Below are 22,240 nucleotides of genomic sequence, written 5' to 3'. Positions count from 1 at the left end.
TGATGGTCTCAGCTCTGGTTCTGCCCCGGTGAATAATCAGTGTTTGTTTTGGAGGGACATCTCTTCAGAGCATGGTAAGAGTCAGGTGAGGGTGCTCTTCTTGGACTGTTCGCTTGTGGGAAAAAAATACACTTTCAGTTTTTATGGATAACAGCCTTTTGTGTTGTTCTTAGCTCTTTGTCCCTGTAAGAGTCCCTCATTTTGATCATATTGTTTTTAATGTATGTGTGCAGAGTGTTTTGGTCTCGTTTTTGTGAAAAGAGAGCTTGTCCCCTTTGCTCTTCGAATTCCCAAGTGCTGTGGTCTCTCGTTCAGCCGGAGGGGACCCGCTTCTGGCGCTTTGTTGCGTTTTTGTCACCGGTCACACACTTATAAAAGACTTCACCATTCTTCATCAGTTTGAAAATCAGAGAGAGATTTTCCTGGAACAGACAGTGTTGTTGTGTGTTGCTGTCTGCTGTTGTATAGATCAGGGTGTACAGGATGATGTCCGAATGTGGGTTTGATGCTGCATCTTCCATTTCACCTCTGGACTGATTTACAGAAAGAAAACCCTTGAAAAGTGTCTCAATGCGATTCCTTTCCTTAGAAAAAGGAAAAGAGCCGTATTTTGAGAGTGGGAAGAACATTCTAAAATGCTTCCTTTGGAGTATGGCATACCAAAAGCTTTATTCTCTTCCTTCCCCCAAAACAGCTGCCTTTTCTGTATGTGTAGCTGCAAATCTTTCACCCTCGCCTGCAGAGTTCCTCGCTGAAAACCCAACTGTGAAAACGGTGTGGTTTGTCTTCAGCTGTTTTGAAACTATGTGCACAGCCTAAAACGAAGCCTCAAAGCATGTGATGCACTAAATGCTTGAGACAGGTAACCTCTTGGCAGAGCATCCAGAGTCCTACAGGCACAACGAAGGTCTGGAAACCTTGCAGGCTGGGAGTGGTTTTGATTGGGAGCGTAGGGATCGTGTCGGAGGTGGCTGCGTGCGTAACTCCAAAGCATGACTGTCCTTTACTGCTTTGGAGTTGATGGTAATTATTGGCCGGGCGCTTTTCCTGCTGGGATCACCACCCAGGAACCGTACTAAACCAGCGGCTGTTTTTCCCCCCCTGAAGAGAAGGGAGGATTTCAGACAAAACCAAAGTCAGTGTTAAAGGTTATTTGGCAGAGGGCGCGAGTTTCCTGCACCGACAGTTTGGCTGCTGAGAGGAGAGGGATAGATGAAGCTCACAGCAGCGGGTTCTGCGGGGGGACGTAACTCCCTCCTCCTTGACCGTTATTGTCACCGAGGGAAGCAGAGCCGACCTCGTGGAGCGGGTGTCTAGTTGGGACTTACATTCCCAACCACGCTCTTCCCCCAGGCTCTGCAGCTGAAACTCTTAAGACAGGCTTCTTAGCAAATCGGTCTTTGTGGTTCAGTTTCTCCATCTATACACCAGGAATTTTGTTTTGTCTTTGCAGGGATGTTGAAATCCGCTTAAGATTTGTAAGGCGACAGAATTAGGGGAGTTGGGAACTGTAGAGGACTGGGGAATGGAATATCTGCCTTTCTGTTAGCTGAGAGGTGACGCCCTGTTCCCTGCTAGTGTGTTGTGATGCGTTAAGTATGACAGGGGAATTAAGCACCCAGGAGTCTCCTCTGCTCCCTGGATGAATGAAGATGAAAACAGAGTCACAACCTACAGCTCAGGCTGCCTCCGCTGTTGTTGCGCTGGAGGAAGGCGCAGCCCTTCTGCTTAGGAGGGATTTTCTTTGGCTGCAAATTATACAGATAGTCTCATGGGGTTTTTTTTTGAATGTGTCAGCGCTCAGCAGCCTTCTGGTTTGGCAGAGCTGAAGTTTCAGAATTGCATCGTAAATGCAAAGATAAATGAACAAAAGGAAAGGGTCGGCTGAAGAAAAACTACTCTTTAATAATACAGTAGGAAACGTGGAAGTAGGGTGACAATTTTAGTACGCTTTGGATCAAAGAAAAATGCAGAGAAGAACAGGCGTGTTGAATCCATGTTATTTTCAGTTCAGTAACAAAAAATGAGTTTTGTTTTCTTAATATACACTTTTGATTTCAAAACATGTCTAGGAGTAGAGAATTAAAGCCTTTTTAGGTTCCGTTAACTGTCATATTTTTTCCTGTCGAGTTGAAAGCTGCTTCTGTTGCCGTATGAATCACAAGAAGTGCTCGCACCAGACAACACACAGCAGCTAGTTGGGCAAACACCAGTACATCAGGGTTCAGCTCGGTTTAAAAAGGCAGCTCTATTTCAGATATGCTTGGTTGCTTGAGGCTGACGTGTTCCAAACAACCTTTCTTGGCCAACGTGAATAGTCAGGTTTCCCAGCAGGGTACCACAAGGGGGTCGTTATTAGCTGCTGCAGAAGTCTGGAGTGCTTCAAGTTGAATCTGGAACTGCTGCGCTCTGTGGTTCCCGCAGGGCTGCGGAGTCATGCGGGTTGACAGACTTGGTGTTTCCACCACTGTCAGCCTCCAGGAAGAGAGGAGATGCCAGGTCCCGAGGTGCCAACTCTTTTGTAGTGCATCTTCTGCTGCCGCTTCTGCTCCTTACTCCAAGGATGAGAAAAGGCAAGAGGCAGGAATAGTTGGGCTTCGTTATTGCTGTCGCTGCGCTCTGAGGGCGTTTAGATTAACCTGCTTGCTGCCTCAACCTTGTTTTTTTTCTTTTTTTTTTCTCCCCACATGCTTCAGTGATCTTCAGAGGCTCGGAGAGCTGCAGTCGGAGCTGGCAGGGATGGCCGATTTCACTGCAACTTACCTCCAGTGTCAGCTGCTCCTCATCAAGGTTTGGCTTCATCTGTGGTTTTTGGGCTTTCCTTCAAAAAGGCCCCCAGTCCATCACGGGGGTGATTTCACGTTTTGGTGTTCGTGCTGAAAACTGAGGTGTGATGAAAGCGCACGTTCCGCGGATTTCTGATACTCCTGCTTCCCTTCTGTGGCAAGTGATTTACGCAGTCTCTTTGCCAGGGAGCACGGCAGTGCAGATCTCTGCAGTTGTACCTAGGGCTTAGGTTGGTTCTCGTGCATTTTGCCAGGGCAGGGTTTATTTTCAGACAGAAATCACAGTGGAGGCAATTACTCTGTAGCCTTTTGTGTTAGGAGAGTAACTTTTCTCTGCTAGTGGCCACTGGAATCCTCTTTGCTAAATCGCTGCTATAAGTGGAATTTTCGTAGCCAGTGTTTTGTAGGCAGCTTTTTTGGCGCCAGTGCCGATTCTTTAGACTTGACTGAGCAAAATATCAGTCGTGCTTTCTTCTGCAGTGCTGAAATGATCTGTCAGTTTGGTGTTAGCAGATGAGGTGGTTCCTTTGACACCGTGGCAGCAACCCTTTTCCAAGTGAGCTTCTTGCTGTAAACAGGGACGAATTTTTTTGCTTCCCTTCTCCAGCTATAAGCTGACAGTAGTATTTAAGTTAGTCTCCTGGCATTCTTGGGGTGTTGGAATGTAACTTACGCACTTGTAAAGCAAGAACTAAAGCAAGCGACCCACGGGTTTCCAGAAAGGGTCTCAGTAAAAGCTTTGTTATGTAAAGCCACGAGGAGATTTTGGTTTCTTTGCTAAATGCAGAGCTGCCAGTTAGCATCTCTCACGGCAGCCCTCCAGTCCTGGGGATACATCTGTCACCCGAAGAAGGTGTTTAGAGGAGCGGTTCGGTACCATCCTGGCTAAATCCCAAACCTTTGCCAAAGCGCAATGCGCTGCCCAGGCAGAGGACCAGCATTTGGAGGTGGCTTTGTTGCCCTTCTCCAGGGCTGGACTGGAGTGAGCCAGATGGTTGGCGTGCCTGGCGAAGAGGAGGGCTCTGTTTGGAAGAGGCGGGTAAAGGCCGTGTCAGCCACCCTCGGCTCGAGCTGTAGAACAGCCAGTGCATCGGTGATGCAGAGGAGCCAGCGATGGGGCCGAAATGAGAAGTGACTCGGAATATCGTGCCCTTAGAAACTCTTATATGGCAGAGAGAAGCCAAATGGCAGAGCAGCCCTTTTCAGTAGATTTCTTTCCAATTGCTTCTTTCCCCAACAGCTGTTGGGGGGGGGGGGGAAAGTATCTTTATTTCCCAGCCTCTTGAGGCTCAAAAGGTTTCAGACCTTTAAAGCTTCTACATACCCTGTGATTTTAGGGGTGGTTAGCTGGGATTCTGGGGCCAGCCTAGGAGAAGGATGTGGTCTGTCTGTTCTTGAACGCTGGCCACAGCAAGCTTTGTGTGTAGCTATATCTACGGACAGGCAGCTTCAGAAAGGAGGTAGGGATACAACTAATCCAGTCAAGCTTTCCCAATTTTTTCTAAACATAAACGAAGAAGCAAATAGGGTGTGGTTGGGTGTTGGGCTTTTTTTTTTGTGTGTGAATATCAGTAGCTGGTTTACACTCGGTATTTATAGTAACTCCAGGATCTGAGGTGGAGCAGAGACTGTCAACAGGAAAAGTTGACTGTGTAGGTGTGTTTCTGGGGACAGTTGTTGTTGTTTCCACTTTTTGCCTGCAATCTGAGATTGCCCTGGTCTTGTTCTCAGGGAGGTGATAAAGCAGCAGGCGATTGTTTTTTCTACCAAGTGACTTTGTTCTGCCTAAAGTTCTCCTTTAAAAAGCACTGAAGAGCTTGGCTCAGCCAGTCTCTTAATTCATAGCTTTGTTAATATAATTCTCAACTTCTGTTTTATATTTTACAGTTGTGTAGGTACCTCTGTGTATTTATAAATAGTACATGTTTTGTAGGCCTTGGTTCCCCACATTGTATTTAAAAGCATGAAAGAAAACTCTGGCCTGCTTTTTCACCCAGCCTGGTGGTGTACAGCTGAGACACAGGGCATCCTCCCTGCTCCCAGGCCCATCTAGTGCAGCGTTATAGTAATCAGACTGGACTGGGTATTTACTGTCATTTCATGGTTTTCTTCTGTAGGCCTTGCAGGAGAAGCTGTGGAACGTGGCAGCTCCTCTGTACCTGAAACAGAACGCGTTAGCATCTGCTGCAGCAAAACAGGTGAGGTGGAAGCCGCTGGGTCTGCGTGGAGGCGAGTCCTCGGTTACGAGCCCTTCCTTGGCCGTGCAACAATAACACACTGCTGACCTTCCACTGCCGTAGTCTGTCCGAGGAAATCTTAGTTTCCCAAAGTGGAGTGATTTCTTTCATCTTCAAAAGATGAGTGGCAAGGGGGGGAGGTTTGTGACAACTGTAAAAAGGCAAACATCGCACCCAAGAGCAAGAAAGAAGGGTTAGAAAACTGTGGGCTGCTTGGCCTCACCTCATTCCTGGGGAAGGTTGTGGTCCAAATCCTCTTAAATTTCTTCACTGAAAGGGTTGTCAGGCATTGGAACAGGCTGCCCAGGGAGGTGGTGGCGTCACCATCCCTGGAGGTGTTCAACAGACGTGTGGATGTGGTGCTTGGGGACACGGTTTAGTGGTGGCCTTGGCGGTGCTGGGTTAATGGTTGGACTCGATGATCTTAAACCTAAACGATTCTGTGATTCTGAAAGCTGTTTCTAAACGAGTAAAGGTTGACAAGGTGATTGGGAAGAGCCAAAGTGCCTTTCCCAAGGGCTAATTATGCCTGACCAACGTCATTGCTCTCTGCGATGAGGGGACTGGGGCTCACTGTGAGCAAGGGGAGGGCAGTGGATGCTCTCTCTCTTGACTTGAGCAAAGCCCTTGGTGCAGTCTCCTGTCACTTCCTTTTCACCAAACTGGCAGGTTTCTGGATGAATAAGTGGGTGATAAGGCTCCTCCCAGTTGAGGAGCCAGTGGATACGCTGGAGGGCCTGGCTGCTGTTCAGGCTGGGGAACTGGGATGACAGGAACCTCGTGACGTTGTGTGTGGGGATCGTGGTGGACAACCCATTGAACACGAGGCAGTAAAGAAGGTCAGCCGCATCCTGGGCTGTCTTAGCAAGAGCAGAGCAGCAGGCCTGGGGAAGTGATGGTTCCTCTCTGTTCAGCTCCGGGGAGATCACATCTGGAGGGCTGTGTTGTGTTTTGGGCTCCCCAGTAGAAGAAAAATGCTGACAAATTGGTGCAGGTTCAGCACGGGGCCACTGAGGTTGGTCGGGGGCTGGAGCACATTCCCTGCAAGGAGAGGCTGAGGGAACTGGGCTTGTCCAACCTGGAGAAGAGGAAGGCTTCAGGGTGGATTTACTGCTGTCTACCACTGCCTTATTGTAGGATATAGGTGAGACGGAGCCAGACTGCTCTGGGCAATGGACCCAAGCTGGAATGTGAGAAATTCTGATTAGGTATAAGAGGGGGAAAATTTACCGTAAGGATGGTTAAATACTGTGGCAGGTTGCCCAGAGAGGTGGGGGCAATCTCCATCCTTGGAAGCGTTCACAATTTGATGTGGCCCCGAGTAACTGCCTCTAATTAGAGCTGCTCTGAGCAGGGCACCCGGCTAGATGACCTCTGGAGGTCCCATCTAACCTGAGGTATTCTGATTCTGGGATGTCTAAATGATCTGATCCTGCTAAAGCTGAAGCTGAGCCCTCAGAAAAGGAGAAGGAGAAAGCAAGGTATTAAATAATCCAGAAACAAATCTGGGGCAAAGGCAAGTTCATAGATCTGCTGGGAAACGGCGCTGACGTTTTGAGTCTTCCGTTAATTAAGATGTAATAAGAGGCAGGTACTGCTGTGCGTCAAAACCTTCGGTGCCGTTGACAGCCGTCCCCAGGGATGAGTAGAAACAAAAGCCTATCAGCTTTTTAAGTCTTCTCTAATTGAACTGCCTGTCTTGGGTGCCCTTCTCAGTAGCATGTGAACCCCCTGGGAAGTTTTATCTGTTGTGATTGTGAATGTAGATCACTTCCCGTCAGTGCAAGGCGAGGGAATATTTCCTATTCAATAGCTTGTGAGTTCTTGACTTCCATACAGTCATAGTGAACTCAGCTGTATTGATTTGAGCACTTCTCTTGTCTGCTTAAGCCCTGACAGATAAAATACGACGAGTAAAACTGTGCAATGTGGTGTCTAAGCTTGTAGCCATGTATCTAAATTAACCCAGAATGCTGCTTATCTTGTGATAGTTCCCATCGTCAGCTGCGGTACGTGAAGCGTTGTCGAATGTAAAGTTGTTTCCGAGAGAACTTTGCCAAATCTAGCTCCCAAAAAACGTAAACCCGAGCAGGACCTCTGAGGCTGCCCTCTTGTGCCGCTCACGCTTTGTATTCCAGAGTAGCCAGGGGGAGTCGGTGAGCGCTCTACCCCTAGGAATTTAACATGCAATGTCAAAAGATAGAGTGCCGAGGGAGGGAGTGCTGGATTTGAGGCCCAGTTTCATGAATTTCTTCTTTAGTGTAGCCAAGATAACCTTTCAGTATTAGGTGCCGCTTTATGCCGTGAAGAATCTCACCAAAAGAATGAGGCTCGTGGATTAATGCGCTCATCAGTACGAGGGGAAAATGCCAGAATCTTGTGGCCGTGCTTGTGCGAGAGTTTAACTGAGTCTGATGGCTTGTTACCCCTGTCCGACAGATCTTGGAAGAAACTTATAAAATGGAGTTCATGTACAGCGGCGTGGAAAGTAGACAAGTGGTCATTATTCACCACATGAGGCTGCAGGCGAAGGCGCTGCAGCTGATAGTGACTGCACGTACCACTAGAGGGTAAGGCTGACCTGGGAGAAGGATCATCCTCGGGTTACCTGTAAGCTTAGTCTCCTTCAGCTTTGATTTTCAAAAAAAAAAAACCCAGCAAGGATAAATTAGCCACACGGAACGTCCCAGCGTGCCAACGGCCATTTGCTAAAAGGGGGTGGTCGTAGGATTAGAACTTCGTTTGGTGGAGTTAGAGCAAAGTGGTTCGTACCCTCGTGTGTCTGCTTTTGCTTCGGGTTTGTTGCCATCAGTTTAGTGGGTTGCCGTAGAGGTTCATAATATATTTGCCTTTTAACCTCTTGGTTTATAGGTGGAAAGTCAGTATTTTCTCACAGTGGTTTTGGGAATTTGATTCCTGCCTTATGCAAATAGTTTTTTGTGGGAGGGGGATATGGATATGGGGAGGGAGGTGGCAGGTTTTATTTTTTTCTCTTGTGGGGAACATCTTTCTGGCCTCCAAATTGTAAGATCTTGTCATTTTTAGGAGCTTGAGCTGGATTCCAAAACACCTAAATGCTTATAGCCATAGAGCCAGTTTTCTTTATTTAAAACTAAACCAAGGAATGTTATCTTCATTACAGAGTGGAACCCCTTTTTGGGATGTGTGAAAAATTCCTCCAGGAAGTAGATTCCTTTCAGAGGTGAGAAACTCCGTTGCTTCTTCACTTTATGTTAGAAGGTTCCCCCACCGTTGTCATCAGGGAATATTCCATTTGTTCTTTATCTCTTTGCACCTCCCTTTCCTTGTTGCTGTCCTGCAGCGGGGACTGCTGTCATGAGGTGATGATAAAGCAAGAAGTAAATGTCTGTCTATGTGTGGGATCAAGGGAAGAGCTTTCCTGGGAGTATGAAGAAAAAAAGAAAAAAGGGAATTTTCCTTTTCTTTATTACACATTTCTAAATTGTAAATGAGAGAGTGAGCAGTCGACATGCTCAGGGTGGGAAATCATCTCCCCCAGGTGTTGACATTTGCTCTGTAAACCACCGCTTCTGAAGCACCCACCCAGCTCTCCTCTCATTGGAGAGGTGCTTCTTTCACCTTCTCCTAATCTAGATGTCTAAAACAGGTCGGTTCGGGGTGCCCAGGTTTTTTCCACCGACTCTGAAGGGAGTTGGATAGCTAGCCCAGGTTTCCAGAGTTGGCTGAGCAGAATTCCCTCTCTAGTTCTGATTAAATTCCCATTTATCAGTGGTCCATGTGCTTGGCAGTTGTGGCTGTTAAGTGATGAGACAGGGAGCCAAATCTACCCGTTCCCTGGTGCTCAGCTTGTTTGGTAGGTGATGACTAAACTGTTCATTTGCTTTGTATCTTCTTCACACCGAGTCTCAGGATCAGCAAAACTCATCACTTTTTCTCAGGAATGCGACTCCTGATGAATTCCACAAAGGGAGTCTGGGTGATGGCAGAGCTTGTCAGTTGGCTGTAAGGTCACCTATAACTGCTTAGATATGTGAGATCCCCGGTCTAGGTTGCACAGCCTCAGCGTGCCAGATTTTAGGTGCATCCCACCACAGAGTAGCTGAGATTTGCTGTCTCTGTAGCAGCAGTCATAGGAGCACAAGGATGCGTATTCCTGCGTAGCCCTCTTGGCACGTACAGAGGAGAACATGATTTTTCTCCACCCTTGCCAAGCTGGTGGTAGAGGCTTCCGTTTCTGGATTATGAGCCCCCATAGAGCACCACCAGGATCCTGAAAACCATCGCACTTCTAGGGCTTTAGGACCTGAAGCTGTTTTGGGCATGTCTGGGTGTTCCTGTCCAGGCTTTATAGACTCAACTGTGGGTGAAGATGCAGTGCGACACCGAACTTGACAAGGAGGGAGGAGAGCCTGTTGTTTCAGAGGCTGTTCACCTACAGAAAGAGTGCATTTTTTTTTTTAAAACCAAATTGCACAAATATTTACTAGACTTACAAAACCGTGTTGCTAAACACCGCAGGAATGTTGCTGATAATGACAGATAAGCCAGCAGTGACTCAGTGAAGCATCTTCTGCATGCAGGGATGGGGGTAGCGGCCCAATTTTACTTCTGTATAAAGAACAAGTGAGGGTGGTGAGGCACTGGCACAGGCTGCCCAGAGCAGCTGTGGCTGCCCCCTCCCTGGCAGTGCTCAAGGCCAGGTTGGATGGGGCTTGGAGCAACCTGGTCTGGTGGAAGGTGTCCCTGCCCATGGCAGGGGGTTGGACTGGATGGTCTTTAAGGTCCCTTCCAACCCAGACTCTTCTAGGATTCTATGAAATGCTCTTCTTGTGAGAGGCTGTTGTCCCAAGCGGAACGGATTCTATTCTCTGTTCTTGACCTCTAGAATGAGCTCTTTTATGTTTTTTGGGGGCTTTTTTCCCTACTGGTTGTCGTTCACCATTACAATTTCACTCCGCAGATGTAATAATACATTATTAAATAATACCAGGAATGGCTCCTTCATCCAGCTGAGTTTCTTTGTGGAGACACTGAGGCTGGATGCAGAGTGCTGGAATTGCCCGTAGCCTCATTGAACTGGCGCTCTTATATCGCATTACAGCTGCCCGTGCAGTCCGAGCGGACAAATCCCTGCAGTATCCGCTCTGCTTCCCAGTAACGTGTGGTTGATGGGCACCCCAGCAGTTCTAGCTCCTTTTTTGTGAATCTACACTGCTTTGCCCGTTAGGCTCTGTATTGCTGAAGGGCCTGAGAAGTGAGATCTGCATAGCCCTTGATGTTGTCCATCTGAGCACAACTACGGCCCAGCACAGCTCGCCAAAATAATCGTTATCTTATGTACGAGACGTGCACCAGAAGAAGAATCTGCACGTCTAATTCTGTCGTTGCAACTAAATAGAAGGATTAAGTAGCTTGGCTGAAAATAACAACACTGCTGAAAACGCTGAAGAAAGTATTTGCTTTTCAATTTACTCTTACCACAGATGTTTCATCTCTGAGCTCCCCCATATGCAAGGCAGTTTTGTAGATAAATTGCTGGACTTAATGCCCAGACTTGTGACCTCCAAGCCTTCGGAAGTGGTCAAGATTCTTCAGACAACACTGCGACAAAGCACCTTCCTCCACCTTCCTCTTCCAGAGCAGGTCAGTTTAACACAGAGAATTAAAATGCAGTATCCTTTTATCCTATTTGACTAGTTCCTAATCTACCATGAAGCTTTTAGGATTCAGGTTTTTGGTCAGTCCCAAGTGATATTTCTTCAAAAGCTTTCTTCTTCTTACCTAGCATCTTCAGGACTACTGCTAAAAATAGAGAAGACTTAAAATTCCAGGCAGCATCTAGAAAAATCCAAAGTTCATGCACAATATCTCCATTAAGAACAGTAATTGATTGTCTCTCTCTCTTTCTTCCTTCTCCCCCCGCCTTATTTCTGCCAACCGCTTTGTCCTGATAGCTCCACAGAGCTACTGCCAATATCATTGAGCCTACTGGTGAGTCTGATAATCCTCTGAGGTTCACGTCGGGGTTGGTGGTGGCACTGGATGTTGATGCAACTCTGGAACACGTGCAGGATCCCCAGGGAACTGTGAAAGTCCAGGTGAGCAGGCGCTTGAAATAAATGCAAACAAGGTTGTGTCTTACAGGGGGGTTGTTTAAGGATGTTAATGAGTCTAAATTGCAAATAATTGTGTGCTTCATTGGCAATGGTGTTGGATTTCTGTCTTTTAGCCACACATTCAGAAACTGGCTTGTATATACAGCGCTGGGTTGACTTGCATCCAGTTCCTGAGAGTTCGCTTGGAGCTCTCTGATGCCGTGCTGTGCCCCACACAGCGCTTTCACATGCACTGGGCGTGTTAGGGACATGAGCCCAAATCAATGCTGGTGAACTCCCAGCTTGTGTAGTGGGAGGAGGAGGAGCAGAAGCAGCTGCTCTGAACGGTACAGAAGCATGCAGGCTCTCGGCCCTCTGTATTTACAGCTTAACTCTCTTCCTGCTGCTGCTGCATCGCTGGTTTCAGATGCAGCTGAGGAGGGGGGTGTGGTACCATGCCAAGTAAAAGAGGCAAGTTCGCTGCGTAACAAAGAGATGAAACCTCTGCTTACAATGCAAAGGCGCTGATGTCAGGGGACGGTTCCCCCCCTCTGCTGTGGGTCTGAATGGCCAGTGTGGGGCTGTTAAATCTAGGGCAGCTGACTCCGAGATAAAACACGCCTTCCTGCCTCCCAGCTCAAACAGAAACCACCAAAATAACGCACACTGTGCAAATCCCCAGGCCGGTTGTCATTCCGTTGTTTCCTTTCCTTTTTTTTTTTTTTCCCCTCCCCCGATAGGTGTTGTATCCAGATGGACAAGCCCAAATAATCCATCCTAAACCAGCAGACTTTCGAAATCCTGGTCCTGGCAGGCACAGGCTGATAACGCAGGTGTACCTCTCGCACACCGCCTGGACAGGTAACGTTGGTGACACGAGCTCACGCGATGGTGTTGCTGCACTCTTCTAAGATAAGAGCACGTCTTGCTTGATCCCGGTCTCCTGCACGCAAGACGTACGTGCCCACAGTCCTGGGGGGGGTTGAGGATCCTGCAGTCTGCAGCTGTTGCTGGTGCTTCCCTTGGCATCGCTCAGATTTCTGGCCTCGCAGCCTTCCAGCAGTTCCGTCTCCCGGGTTGTTGGGGCGCTCCCGCTCCGCCGGTGACGAGAGGGGCTGGTGTCATGGGAGAGGAGGTGCTGGGGGCACTGGGAGCCCTTCCGTGGGGGGGGTCTGTCTTCAAGGGGAGGTCACCCGTTGCTGTGCGGAGCAAGGTCAGTTGGAGGAGGCGGGCCTGCCTCCTCCTGTAAAGGCAGGGAGTCGTGGTGGGTGCGCTCCCCGGAATTCATCGGGTTGGGTCTGACAGGTATTTGAGCAGGGCCTTTGGAGCTGTGTGTGCTCAACAGCACAGTTTTGCTGCTGATTAAACTTTCACCCTTTTAATGCCCTAAAAAAAAAAACCCACCCTTTACCTCTGATGGATTACGGGACTCCAGGATTCACGTTCAGTCTCAGCTGGCCTTCACGCTTCCCTGGGAAAGTGCCGCAGCAATTGGCTTGTGGACTTCAGACAAAACCAGCAGAGAATATTTGTTCACAGCTGCCTTTGTCCTGGTTTATTTTAATCCCTTCACATTTATTCAGTTGTGGCTTTTTTTCTGAACAGTTATTGATAGGATTTGGTGATTGTTTTTTTTTTTTTTTTTAAACCAACAGAGTTTTGTTTAGTGCCATGTTTTTTCACATACTCCTCCTTATATAGCATTTCCATGGGGTATTTGTTCATCCTTCTACCTTTGTTTTGTTTTGGAGAAGGAAAAAAAAAAAAAAAAAGGTATTGTTTCTATGACTGGAAGTACCTGGATTTAAAGGTTCATCGTGTATCAGAGGGACCTGAATCCAGCCTTTATTTCTGCTTCTGCAGCGTTCACTGGAAAGGCATTTGAAATATGGCCCTGAGGGATGCTGTTCGGTGTCTCCCCTAGCAGTTACTTTAACTGTTAACTTCGACACTGGCACTTGGGCATCTAAAACGTGGGGAGGACACTTAAGCTGGGAAGGGTTCAGGAAAAGCAGGGTCAGAATTCAAAATGGAGACATTGCCTTACTTCAAGACAATTAAACTTACTGAAAGCCAGTAAAAGGTGTGTGCTTAGGAAGGAGAATGCCCAAATACAAAGGACTCGGAAAAGGTGAATCTCACGGGGGCGTTAGCGGAACCGCGGGGTAACGGTGGGAAAAGGTTATTTCTTGCATTCTCTGGTGCGGTTGATGGCTCGGCTGCAGGACCACTGCCGTTCTGGGCATCCCACCTTAAAATTATGTGGGTTTCAGTAGGTTTTGTTTGGGTTTCAGTAACTGGTCCTGTTGTGGGTTAACCCTGGTATACAGTTAAGCCCCCACCCACCACCCACCTGGTGCTCACTCACTCCCTGCCCTGGTGGGATGGGGAAGAGAATCAGAAGGGCAGAAGCGAGAAAACTGGTAGGTCTTGCACTGCTCAGCAATAGCTAAAACGTCCCTGTGTTATCAACACCGTTTTGGTCACAAATCCAAAATGTTGCACCGTACAAGCTACTCTGAGGGAAAACTAACTTTATGCTAGCCAAACCCAGTACAAGTCCATACAGAAAACCTAGAGGAATTGTGTTTTTCAGTCTAGAAAGGAAGATTTTGATGGGGATCTAGTCCAGCATGCTGCTCAGAGTCCTATGTAGACCAAAAGCCTGTTTTCGTTATGACCACTGGGAGAAGAACAAAGTGAAATCACCTGATGGGCAGTATTGGGAATAGCTGTGTAGCTGCTGAGATGGTAAAAGAGGGGGGAAAGGCTGTCGTGCAGTTTCAAAACCTCCAGCAGAAGAGAATCTTCAAGTAATCGCCTGTGCTGTGAGTCTTACCAGACAGCATCTGGATTTATTTGATCCTGCCATAAAAATAGAGGTAGCAAGACCTGCTAGTTCGATGGTCTTTTATGATTTTATTATGACTTGGTTGGAGTTACTTTTAACAGTTATTTTTGAAGGTTGCTATTTTTGAGTTAGGCATGGGATTCTCTTTTTAAGCTCTGACCAAGTGTGTGTGTGTGTGTGAGAATCTAAAACGGTGCTTAGTTCTGCTGTGCGATGGACAGTCATGTTTGGGTTGTTCTGGTTGTTGTTTTTCTCTGCAGAGCCATGTCAGATTGAAGTGCGGTTGCTGCTGGCCTACAATTCCAACAGGAGCAAGGCGTCTGCTAAACTTCCTAAAGCTGCCTGGAGCGAGAGCTTGGAGGCTCTCCCGCAATCTGAAAACGGCATCGAGGGGACCATACCCTTCAGCAAACCCGTCAAAGTTTATATAATGCCCAAACCGGCCAGACGGTGAAGCCTGGCGCGAAAAGAAATGTATTTATGGGGTTGCTGGGTCACGTGAAAACGAGACAGTGTCCCGAGGTAGTGAACCAAACCAAAAGGGGTTTATATTTGCATTAAAAAAGTCAGCCGTAGAACTAAAGCTGCTGAAGAACGATTGGTCTCCTCTGATAAGAAGCAGATAGGCCAATACAGGAGTTACTCAGCTAGTTAAGCGGAGTTTCAAGAAAATGCGGGCGTTTCTATATGAAATCAACCAAACGAAGGCAGTTCTCAGTCAGCATTTCGGTAGTCATTTCATTGGGCCCCATCTTCTGGTTTCATGTATCAAAAGGTTCTCTTCGAGGCCTCTAGGTTTTCTGCTGTGTATTTAGTAAGGTATTTACTATGTAAATGCTTAGGCACGTAAATCCGTGTTATTTTTACAGTGCTCTGAAGCGAAGCTAAGGAGTTCAGGGGTTTGGGGGGGGGGGGGTTGTTGGGATTTGGGTGGGGTTTTTGTTTTGTATGTCTAAAACTTGCATTTGTGCATTGATACCTAAATTCTTAGTGGAAAAAAAAACCCATGTGTATATATTCTAAAGTTCCAAAGCGAATGTTCTTGTGTAGGAACTGCCAATTGCCGTAGGCTAAATCCTGAGTGATTCTGCATCCTGTACAGCTGGACGGAAGCTGGTACGGTTTTGGGGAGGGCACAGGTTGTTCCTATTGTGGTGGGGGGGGAGGAGGAACCTGTCGGTGCAAGCAGCAGAACTTGAGTTAGCAGGACATGGGAGTTCAGTTGAGTCAGAGCAACAAAACAGTGCGTTACTGCTTTTGTTTCCATAAAATGGAGTCAAACGTACCGCTCTCGGAGTTGTAATCCCGCCCTCCTGTGGCACATTTCTGTGTCTTTGGGAACAACGCAGTTCAATACCAGGGCTCAGAAAATGACTAACCCCACCGAATCCGTTTCTGCGTGGTGATCTTGGCCTGAACCAGTCTCGCTGTGACGAGAAAACCTGTTTCGGTTTTCAATTCAGCAGCAGCCTTGGCAACCAAAGTCTTTCGGATCAGCTGAAGTAGCCAAACGCGCCCTCAGTTAAGCAGCAGTCAGGCAGCTTGTCAGTGTTCCCCTGAGCGGGGAGTAGGGAGGGACGGGCACTTGCTAAAAACATGACCCCTCTGGCATTCCTGTTGGCAAGTGTGTCTGTGCGAGGCTGCAGCAGGCTGGGGAATCTCCTACGATCTGTAACACTCCTTCGCTGGGATTTTCTAGGAGCACTTAATGCGTGAAACTTCAAACTGCAGCAGCCAAAGGTTACCTGTGTTCATAAATTAATTGTTCAAAAGAAAAAGGTGTACAGAGATCAGTGTAAATAACTATGCAAAACCCCTTACGGCCTTTCCTACAGTAAAATTGGAAAACTCATGCGAATCCGTTTTCCTCTTTATTATGTGAGTGAACGTCCATGCCTGCATGGTCTGGGCTAATAAGAGATTACTGCAAGGGATTGTAATTTTTTAGCACTGACATGTTGTTGTCCAAAAACTCACAACCATTAAACTATTAGAGCTGCTTTAGGTGTTCCTGAAGTCAATACCCTTTCTGAGCGCTGCCGCTCTTACAAAGGGGTGGGGGGCATTTCACCTCGGGGGCACTGCACTGAACACCCCCTGCTTACACCCGGGGTAAACAGCTCAGCCGCCTGACATCTCTGTGGCACCCTCGGCTCGGGTCCCAGCGGGCGGGGGTTGCTGTACATCTCTTACGGTGAAGCTGTGTCCAAGCAGGGACCTGATGAGCTGAGCGAGCTCATTACAGACTTTTTCCCCCCCCCTCCACCCCCTCTCTTACACTTCACCAGGATTTCAGGAGTTTGTCATCCCAATAAAGACTTCTAATTTACATGGTGCTCCAGGCTGTGGTAGGCAGAGCAGAGCCCAGGGCCCGAGGGAGCGGCTATTCAGCCCTGAATGCCGCTCTTCTCTGTCCCAGACCTGCGGATAAACCCTCCGGGTCGTGGTGTTAACCCACTGCCTGCCCTCAACTCTGCCTTTCCTCAAGGTACTTTGGCTGCTTTGGGGTTACCTGTGCTTGAGTTGTGATTTGAAGTTTGTTCCCAGGCCGCAGATGACCAAAGAGCTACTCCATTCTGGACACAATTTTTTTTTTTTTCATTTTTGGTATCAAACTTTCTTTTTCCAAGCATGGGAACAGATTTCTAGTTTTGTTCCCCCTGTGCTGTGCTTGAGCTCCTTTCATATCACATACAAGGCAAAGATCCCTCGCGTCCTGTATTGCCACCAACTGAGAATCAAATGCTGATGGGCCCTAGAGAAGTTCTTCATCTGTATTTCGAGATGCCTAAAACCACTTGGAAATTTAAAAGACTGCTACGAACATTTCCCATCTCCTAAGGAGAATATTCACAGCATCACAGAATGTCAGGGGTTGGAAGGGACCTCGAAAGACCATCTAGTCCAACCCCCCTGCCAGAGCAGGACCACCTACAGCAGGTCACACAGGAACATGTCCAGGAGGTTTTGAATGTCTCCAGAGAAGGAGACTCCACAGCCTCTCTGGGCAGCCTGTTCCAGTGCTCTGTCACCCTCACAGGGAAAAAGTTTTTCCTTATGTTAATGTGGAACCTCCTGTGCTCCAGCTTGCACCCGTTGCCCCTTGTCCTGTCACTGGCCATCACCGAGAAGAGCCCGGCTCCATCCTCCTGACACTCACCCTTTACGTGTTTATAACCATTGATGAGGTCACCCCTCAGTCTCCTCCAAGCTCAAGAGACCCAGCTCCCTCAGCCTTTCATCAGAAGGGAGATGTTCCACCCCCTTAATCACCTTTGTGGCTCTGCGCTGGACTCTTTCCAGCAGTTCCCTGTCCTTCTGGAACTGAGGGGCCCCGAACTGGACACACCATTCCAGATGGGGTCTCACCAGGGCAGAGGAGAGGGGGAGGAGAACCTCTCTCGACCTCCTGACCACCCCCTTCTAATACACCCCAGGATGCCATTGGCCTTCTTGACCACAAGGGCACGTTGCTGGCTCATGGGCATCCTGCTGCCCACCAGGACCCCCAGGTCCCTTTTCCCTACACTGTTCTCTAACAGCTCAGTCCCAGCCTAGACTGGTACATGGGGTGGTTCTTGCCCAGATGCAAGACTCTACTCTTGCCCTTGTTGTAGTTCATTACATTTCTCTCCACCCAGCTCTCCAGCCTGTCCAGGTCTCACTGAATGGCAGCACAGCCTTCTGGGGTGTCAGCCACTCCTCCCAGTTTTGTGTCATCAGCAAACTTGCTGACAGTGCACCCTGTTCCATAGTTGGCTTCTCTTCTTGGTACCGTCCTGTAGTTTTTTCTCCGATTCCTCGTTCGAATCATGGAAGAAGTCGTAGGTTCTTTTCTTCTTAGGCTTCACCTACTCAAGCACATGATTAATTCATCATCTTTTTAGCTGAACTGAAAAAAAAGTGTTCTGTAACTCTGATGATCTTAAAATTCAATGTCAAAGGCTGTTTCCTTCATCTTTCCAAGATTCAAATTTACCTTTGATTTCCCTGCTATGTGGGTAAGCACCCTAGTAAACATAGCATCATGGAATGGTTTGGGTTGGAAGGGACCTTAAAAGACCACCTAGTTCCAACCCCCTGCCATGGGCAGGGACACCTTCCACCAGACCAGGTTGCTCCCAGCCCCATCCAACCTGGCCTTAAGCACTGCCAGGGAGGGGGCAGCCACAGCTTCTCTGGGCAACCTGTGCCAGTGTCTCACCACCCTCACAGGGAAGAACTTCTTCCTGACATCGAATCTCGATCTCCCCTCTTTCAGTTTGAAACCATTACCCCTCGTCCTGTCACCGCAGGTCCTGGTAACACATTGTTCTGCTGTAGCAGGACTTTCTGCGCAGTACACTGCCACTCTCCTGCTGCTGGTCTCTGCCCTTATTTTTTGGTGTCTTTATTTTTTGGTGTGGGTTTCTTTTAACTGCTTACCTTGATCTCCAACTTAGCTGAGCTTACTTTCTCTTTAAAATGCATTTTCACACCGTGTTCCAACATAGGGGAAATCTGAAAGGAAATTTGTACAAAAGGTATGTATTCTGAGGGTTTTTTGGTAGTTGTTTAAATCTAGAGGTTGGTTTTTTCCTCCCACCCCCAGGTTTGAGACAGACAGGCTTTTCTGCTCTCAAAAATACGGGAGTTCATGCTTTCTGTGGAGCTCCAGGACTTCATGTCATCTCAGAAGCACCTCTACCCGTTCACCGCTTGTCCTTTCATTTCGGCGCAGCGCGGGACTTGTGCACCGCCATAGCCTAAAAGATGACTGATCTCAGAATGAAAAGAAAACCGAAGGGCTGGACTCGTGCACAAAGATAATTTGCATCTTTCATCTCTGTTGAAGAGGGAACAGAGGCCTTCAGAGCACAATCACCCGACTACAGGGAGGTTCTGGTCTCTCAGATGTTTGCAAGCGTAGGAATATGGTGCCAGGACAGAGCTGCAGCCACAGGGAGATGGAGCAATCTAGAAGCAAGGGCAAATAATTTGCTAAAAATGAAGCGTTCGAACACCCCTCACCTCCACATTTTACCTCTTAGTTAGACATAAGGGAGGAGGGTCAAGAACCTGGCAGAAAGGAAAAGGCTGAACTAACACGGAAGGGTCATAACTTTGTGGTTTGAAAACCCGTTGTCGTGTTTACCCGTTTTTCAGATTTAATTACCCATGGCATCTGCGGGGGGGGGGGAAGCCTAGCTCTGAGCGCTTTTAATGGGAAATTCATAATCAGGTTGCTGAAGGCCATTGAAATTCATTAGGCCAATTCTTAGAACTCTGCAAGTAAACAATGCAATTATCAAGCGAAGAACACTTAAAACTGCATAAATGTATTTGGAACAAACCTGAGGTATTAACTCAAACCACGGTGTGGCTTTCGCATATCTTATTTTTAAAATGCAGAAGAACTAAGTGGGTGGGTACGCTCACTGCCAAACACACAAAGCAAGTTCTTGGGAAGACGATGGAACGGGGCAGGCATTAAAACAGGACCATGGGATACCAGCTCGGGTTCCAGCTCACAGAGATGGGTTTCCTCTGGATTCCTGTCTCGCTTGTCTCAGTTCTCAAATCTTTTGACCCAGTCAGAGACACAATCGCTACTTTAATCTTATTTCACCCCGATCTGCCAGTTTATTCCCAGAGGCAGGCGCTAGGAATGGGGAGCAGGCTGTCTGTCTTTTCAGTTTATAATTTGCTAATGCACCGTTTGCAGGACTTCAAATCAAAGGTTGAAGGCTTGTAGGTGCCGGGCTTTGCACCGAGGCTGCCTGATGTCCCTTCAAAACGCTGGTCGGGTTGCGCTCGGTGTGTCCATCAGCCCCTTTTTTTTCCAGCCCGGTTCTGGCGGCTGCCAGCTCGCGCGCGCTCCTTCGCAAAGAGAAGGGCCGGGGACCGACCCGCTGGGCGGCGGAGCAGCTGGGGTGGAATCTCCTGGCACCCAGCCCAGGCGCGGCTCTGCTTGAATGAGAGCGTCAGGGTGGGAGTTCACTGCCCACCGGGAGATGGTTTTCCTGGTGGGAAGGAGGGAAGTGGCGCGTGTGAGAAGTCCTGCCCTATCCATGCGCGTTCCCATGATTTGGGCGACGAGCCCGTCATTTTCACAAATTATTTATGGCCGTAGTTGAAAGCAGCGATTTAATAAAGACACCGTTTTGAGCTCCGCTTGAATTTTTTTTTGATGAATCAGTCCCAGCTGCTTCCACCATGTAGCAAAGCAATTTCAGGCACCAAGAGGGAAATTGGGCTTCCAGTGACTGGAGCAGCCCAAGTGGAGCAGCTGCTTTTGCGGGAGCTGACAAAGGTGACCCGGGAAGCTGTGACGAGAGCAGGAAGATACGGATGGAAAAGGCTTGCAGCAGATCACCTCCGTCTTGCCACCAAAATTTTGTGCTGATGGTAGTGAAACGTAGCAGTTTACCTTTAAAAAAAGAGAAATCCGTGTCTTTGCACACTGCAGCTCCCCGTTTCAGAAGTGGAACCTTCTGTCTCCTACCAGTTGCCAAAGGAAAGGAACAATTAAGAGGCTGCAGCACAAAGCCGGGTAGGACGCACCTCTGAAAGGCACCTGGCGGTGCTCAGCGGGCTGTGCGCCTCCCATGATGTTGGGGAGGACAAAAGACGTAGCAGCAGTGTGAGGAGCCCACGGGATTTTTCTCAAATGCAGGCCCTGGGCTGAGCAGGTTTGTTGGCTGTGGCTTCATCACTAATGTGTCACATTATTATGAAAATATTTTTAAAAACCCACCAAACTCTGGAGGTGAAAGATTAAGTATTTGCTCAGCTTCTCCTAACAGCATAACGCACATACTGCAGCCCACAAACTGGAATTGTCTTCTCAGTACAAGCCTTACAAAGTCTCTTCCTATTTAAGGCTGCCTTAAGGCCCAAAAGCTCGTGAAATAATACAAATATAGGACTGTGATCAAGAGAGTCAAACCACATCTGCTATAAGATAATGACATTTAATGCAAGTCTTCACACTCTGCAGACTGGTAGGAACTGGTTCTGCTGGCATTCCCTCGGGATGACCACAGTCTTCTAGGTCAGTGCTTCACCTTCTACTTCACACCACAAGGCCGGGTCCTGCCCTTGGGTCACAACAACCCCACGCAGCGCTACAGGCTTGGGGAGGAGGGGCTGGAGAGGTGCCCGGCGGAAAAGGACCTGGGAGTGCTGGTCGACAGCCAGCTGAACATGAGCCAGCAGTGTGCCCAGGTGGCCAAGAAGGCCAACAGCCTCCTGGCCTGTATCAGCAATGCTGTGGCCAGCAGGAGTAGGGAGGTGATCGTGTCCCTGTACTCAGCACTGGTGAGGCTGCACCTCAAATCCTGTGTGCAGTTTTGGGCCCCTCACTGCAAGAAGGACATTGAGGGGCTGGAGTGTGTCCAGAGAAGGGCAATGAAGCTGGTGGAGGGTCTGGAGAACAGGTCTGGTGAGGAGCAGCTGAGGGAACTGGGGTTGTTTAGCCTGAAGAGGAGACTGAGGGCAGACCTTATCACTCTCTGCAACTACCTGAGAGGAGGTTGTAGTGAGGTGGGGGTTGGTCTCTTCTCCCTAGTAACAAGCGATAGGACGAGAGGAAATGGCCTCAAGTTGTGCCAGGGGAGGTTTAGATTCGACATTAGGAAAAATTTCTTTACTGAAAGCGGTCAAACATTGGAACAGGCTTCCCAGGGAAGTGGTGGAGTCACCATCCCCGAAGGTGTTAAAAAACCGTGTGGACGTGGTGCTTAGGGACAAGGTTTAGTGGGCATGGTGGTGTGGGATTGACGGTTGGACTTGATGATCTTAGAGGCCTTTTCCAACCTTAATGATTCTGTGATTCACACAATTATTCACAAGAACGTCATAGCAGTGCTGAGGGGCATTGTACCGGCTGCTGTGTCAGAGAACACAGATGCAGCAGGAAAGGCGGCTCTCGCTGGTTTAGGTAAGATGTCACCTTAAATAGAGCTCCACTAACAGCAAACGTTGCTGTAATCAGGAGATCGCAAGATAAAAACTTTCCCTTCGCTTTTACACCACACTGTGTTGTATCAGATAACAGGTTTTAAATGATGACTGGAGCAAACAAACAGAAAAAAGAACGTAGTATTTTGTAAAGGGTTATTCTTGGGGCTTGGGAACATCGCTGCGTGCTCCTACCAACCCAAGCCTCTCTGCTACCACCTGGACAGCCCCGAGTGCCTCGGGGCCTTTATAGCGTCATCTTTGTGCTTCCGTAATACACAGACTTCATGTGCAGAGATCAAGAGTTAGTGAGTCCAGTGGGGAAAAAAAAAAGAAATCTACAGTAGG

General features: G+C 48.3%; 1 protein-coding gene across 2 annotated transcripts in view; it reads left to right on the top strand.

The window, feature by feature from the left end:
• Window positions 1-14,842, top strand: part of INTS4 (integrator complex subunit 4) — a 36,210-nt gene extending 21,368 nt beyond the window's left edge. For both annotated transcript variants that reach the window (XM_086481654.1, XM_086481653.1), the window contains exons 16-23: window positions 2,697-2,790; window positions 4,904-4,984; window positions 7,463-7,593; window positions 8,166-8,225; window positions 10,489-10,648; window positions 10,960-11,103; window positions 11,841-11,961; window positions 14,212-14,842. In XM_086481654.1, coding sequence (XP_086337780.1) covers window positions 2,697-2,790; window positions 4,904-4,984; window positions 7,463-7,593; window positions 8,166-8,225; window positions 10,489-10,648; window positions 10,960-11,103; window positions 11,841-11,961; window positions 14,212-14,405 — 985 coding nt within the window. In that variant the 3' untranslated portion in view covers window positions 14,406-14,842. The remainder of the gene's footprint in view (window positions 1-2,696; window positions 2,791-4,903; window positions 4,985-7,462; window positions 7,594-8,165; window positions 8,226-10,488; window positions 10,649-10,959; window positions 11,104-11,840; window positions 11,962-14,211) is intronic.
• Window positions 14,843-22,240: the final 7,398 nt, after the last annotated feature.

The sequence above is a fragment of the Leptosomus discolor genome, chromosome 1 (genome assembly GCF_034619465.1).
Source record: "Leptosomus discolor isolate bLepDis1 chromosome 1, bLepDis1.hap2, whole genome shotgun sequence".
In the NCBI taxonomy this organism is placed as follows: Eukaryota; Metazoa; Chordata; class Aves; order Leptosomiformes; family Leptosomidae; genus Leptosomus; species Leptosomus discolor.
Note: the sequence above shows the minus strand (reverse complement) of the source record. Positions and strands in the feature narration are given on the sequence as shown.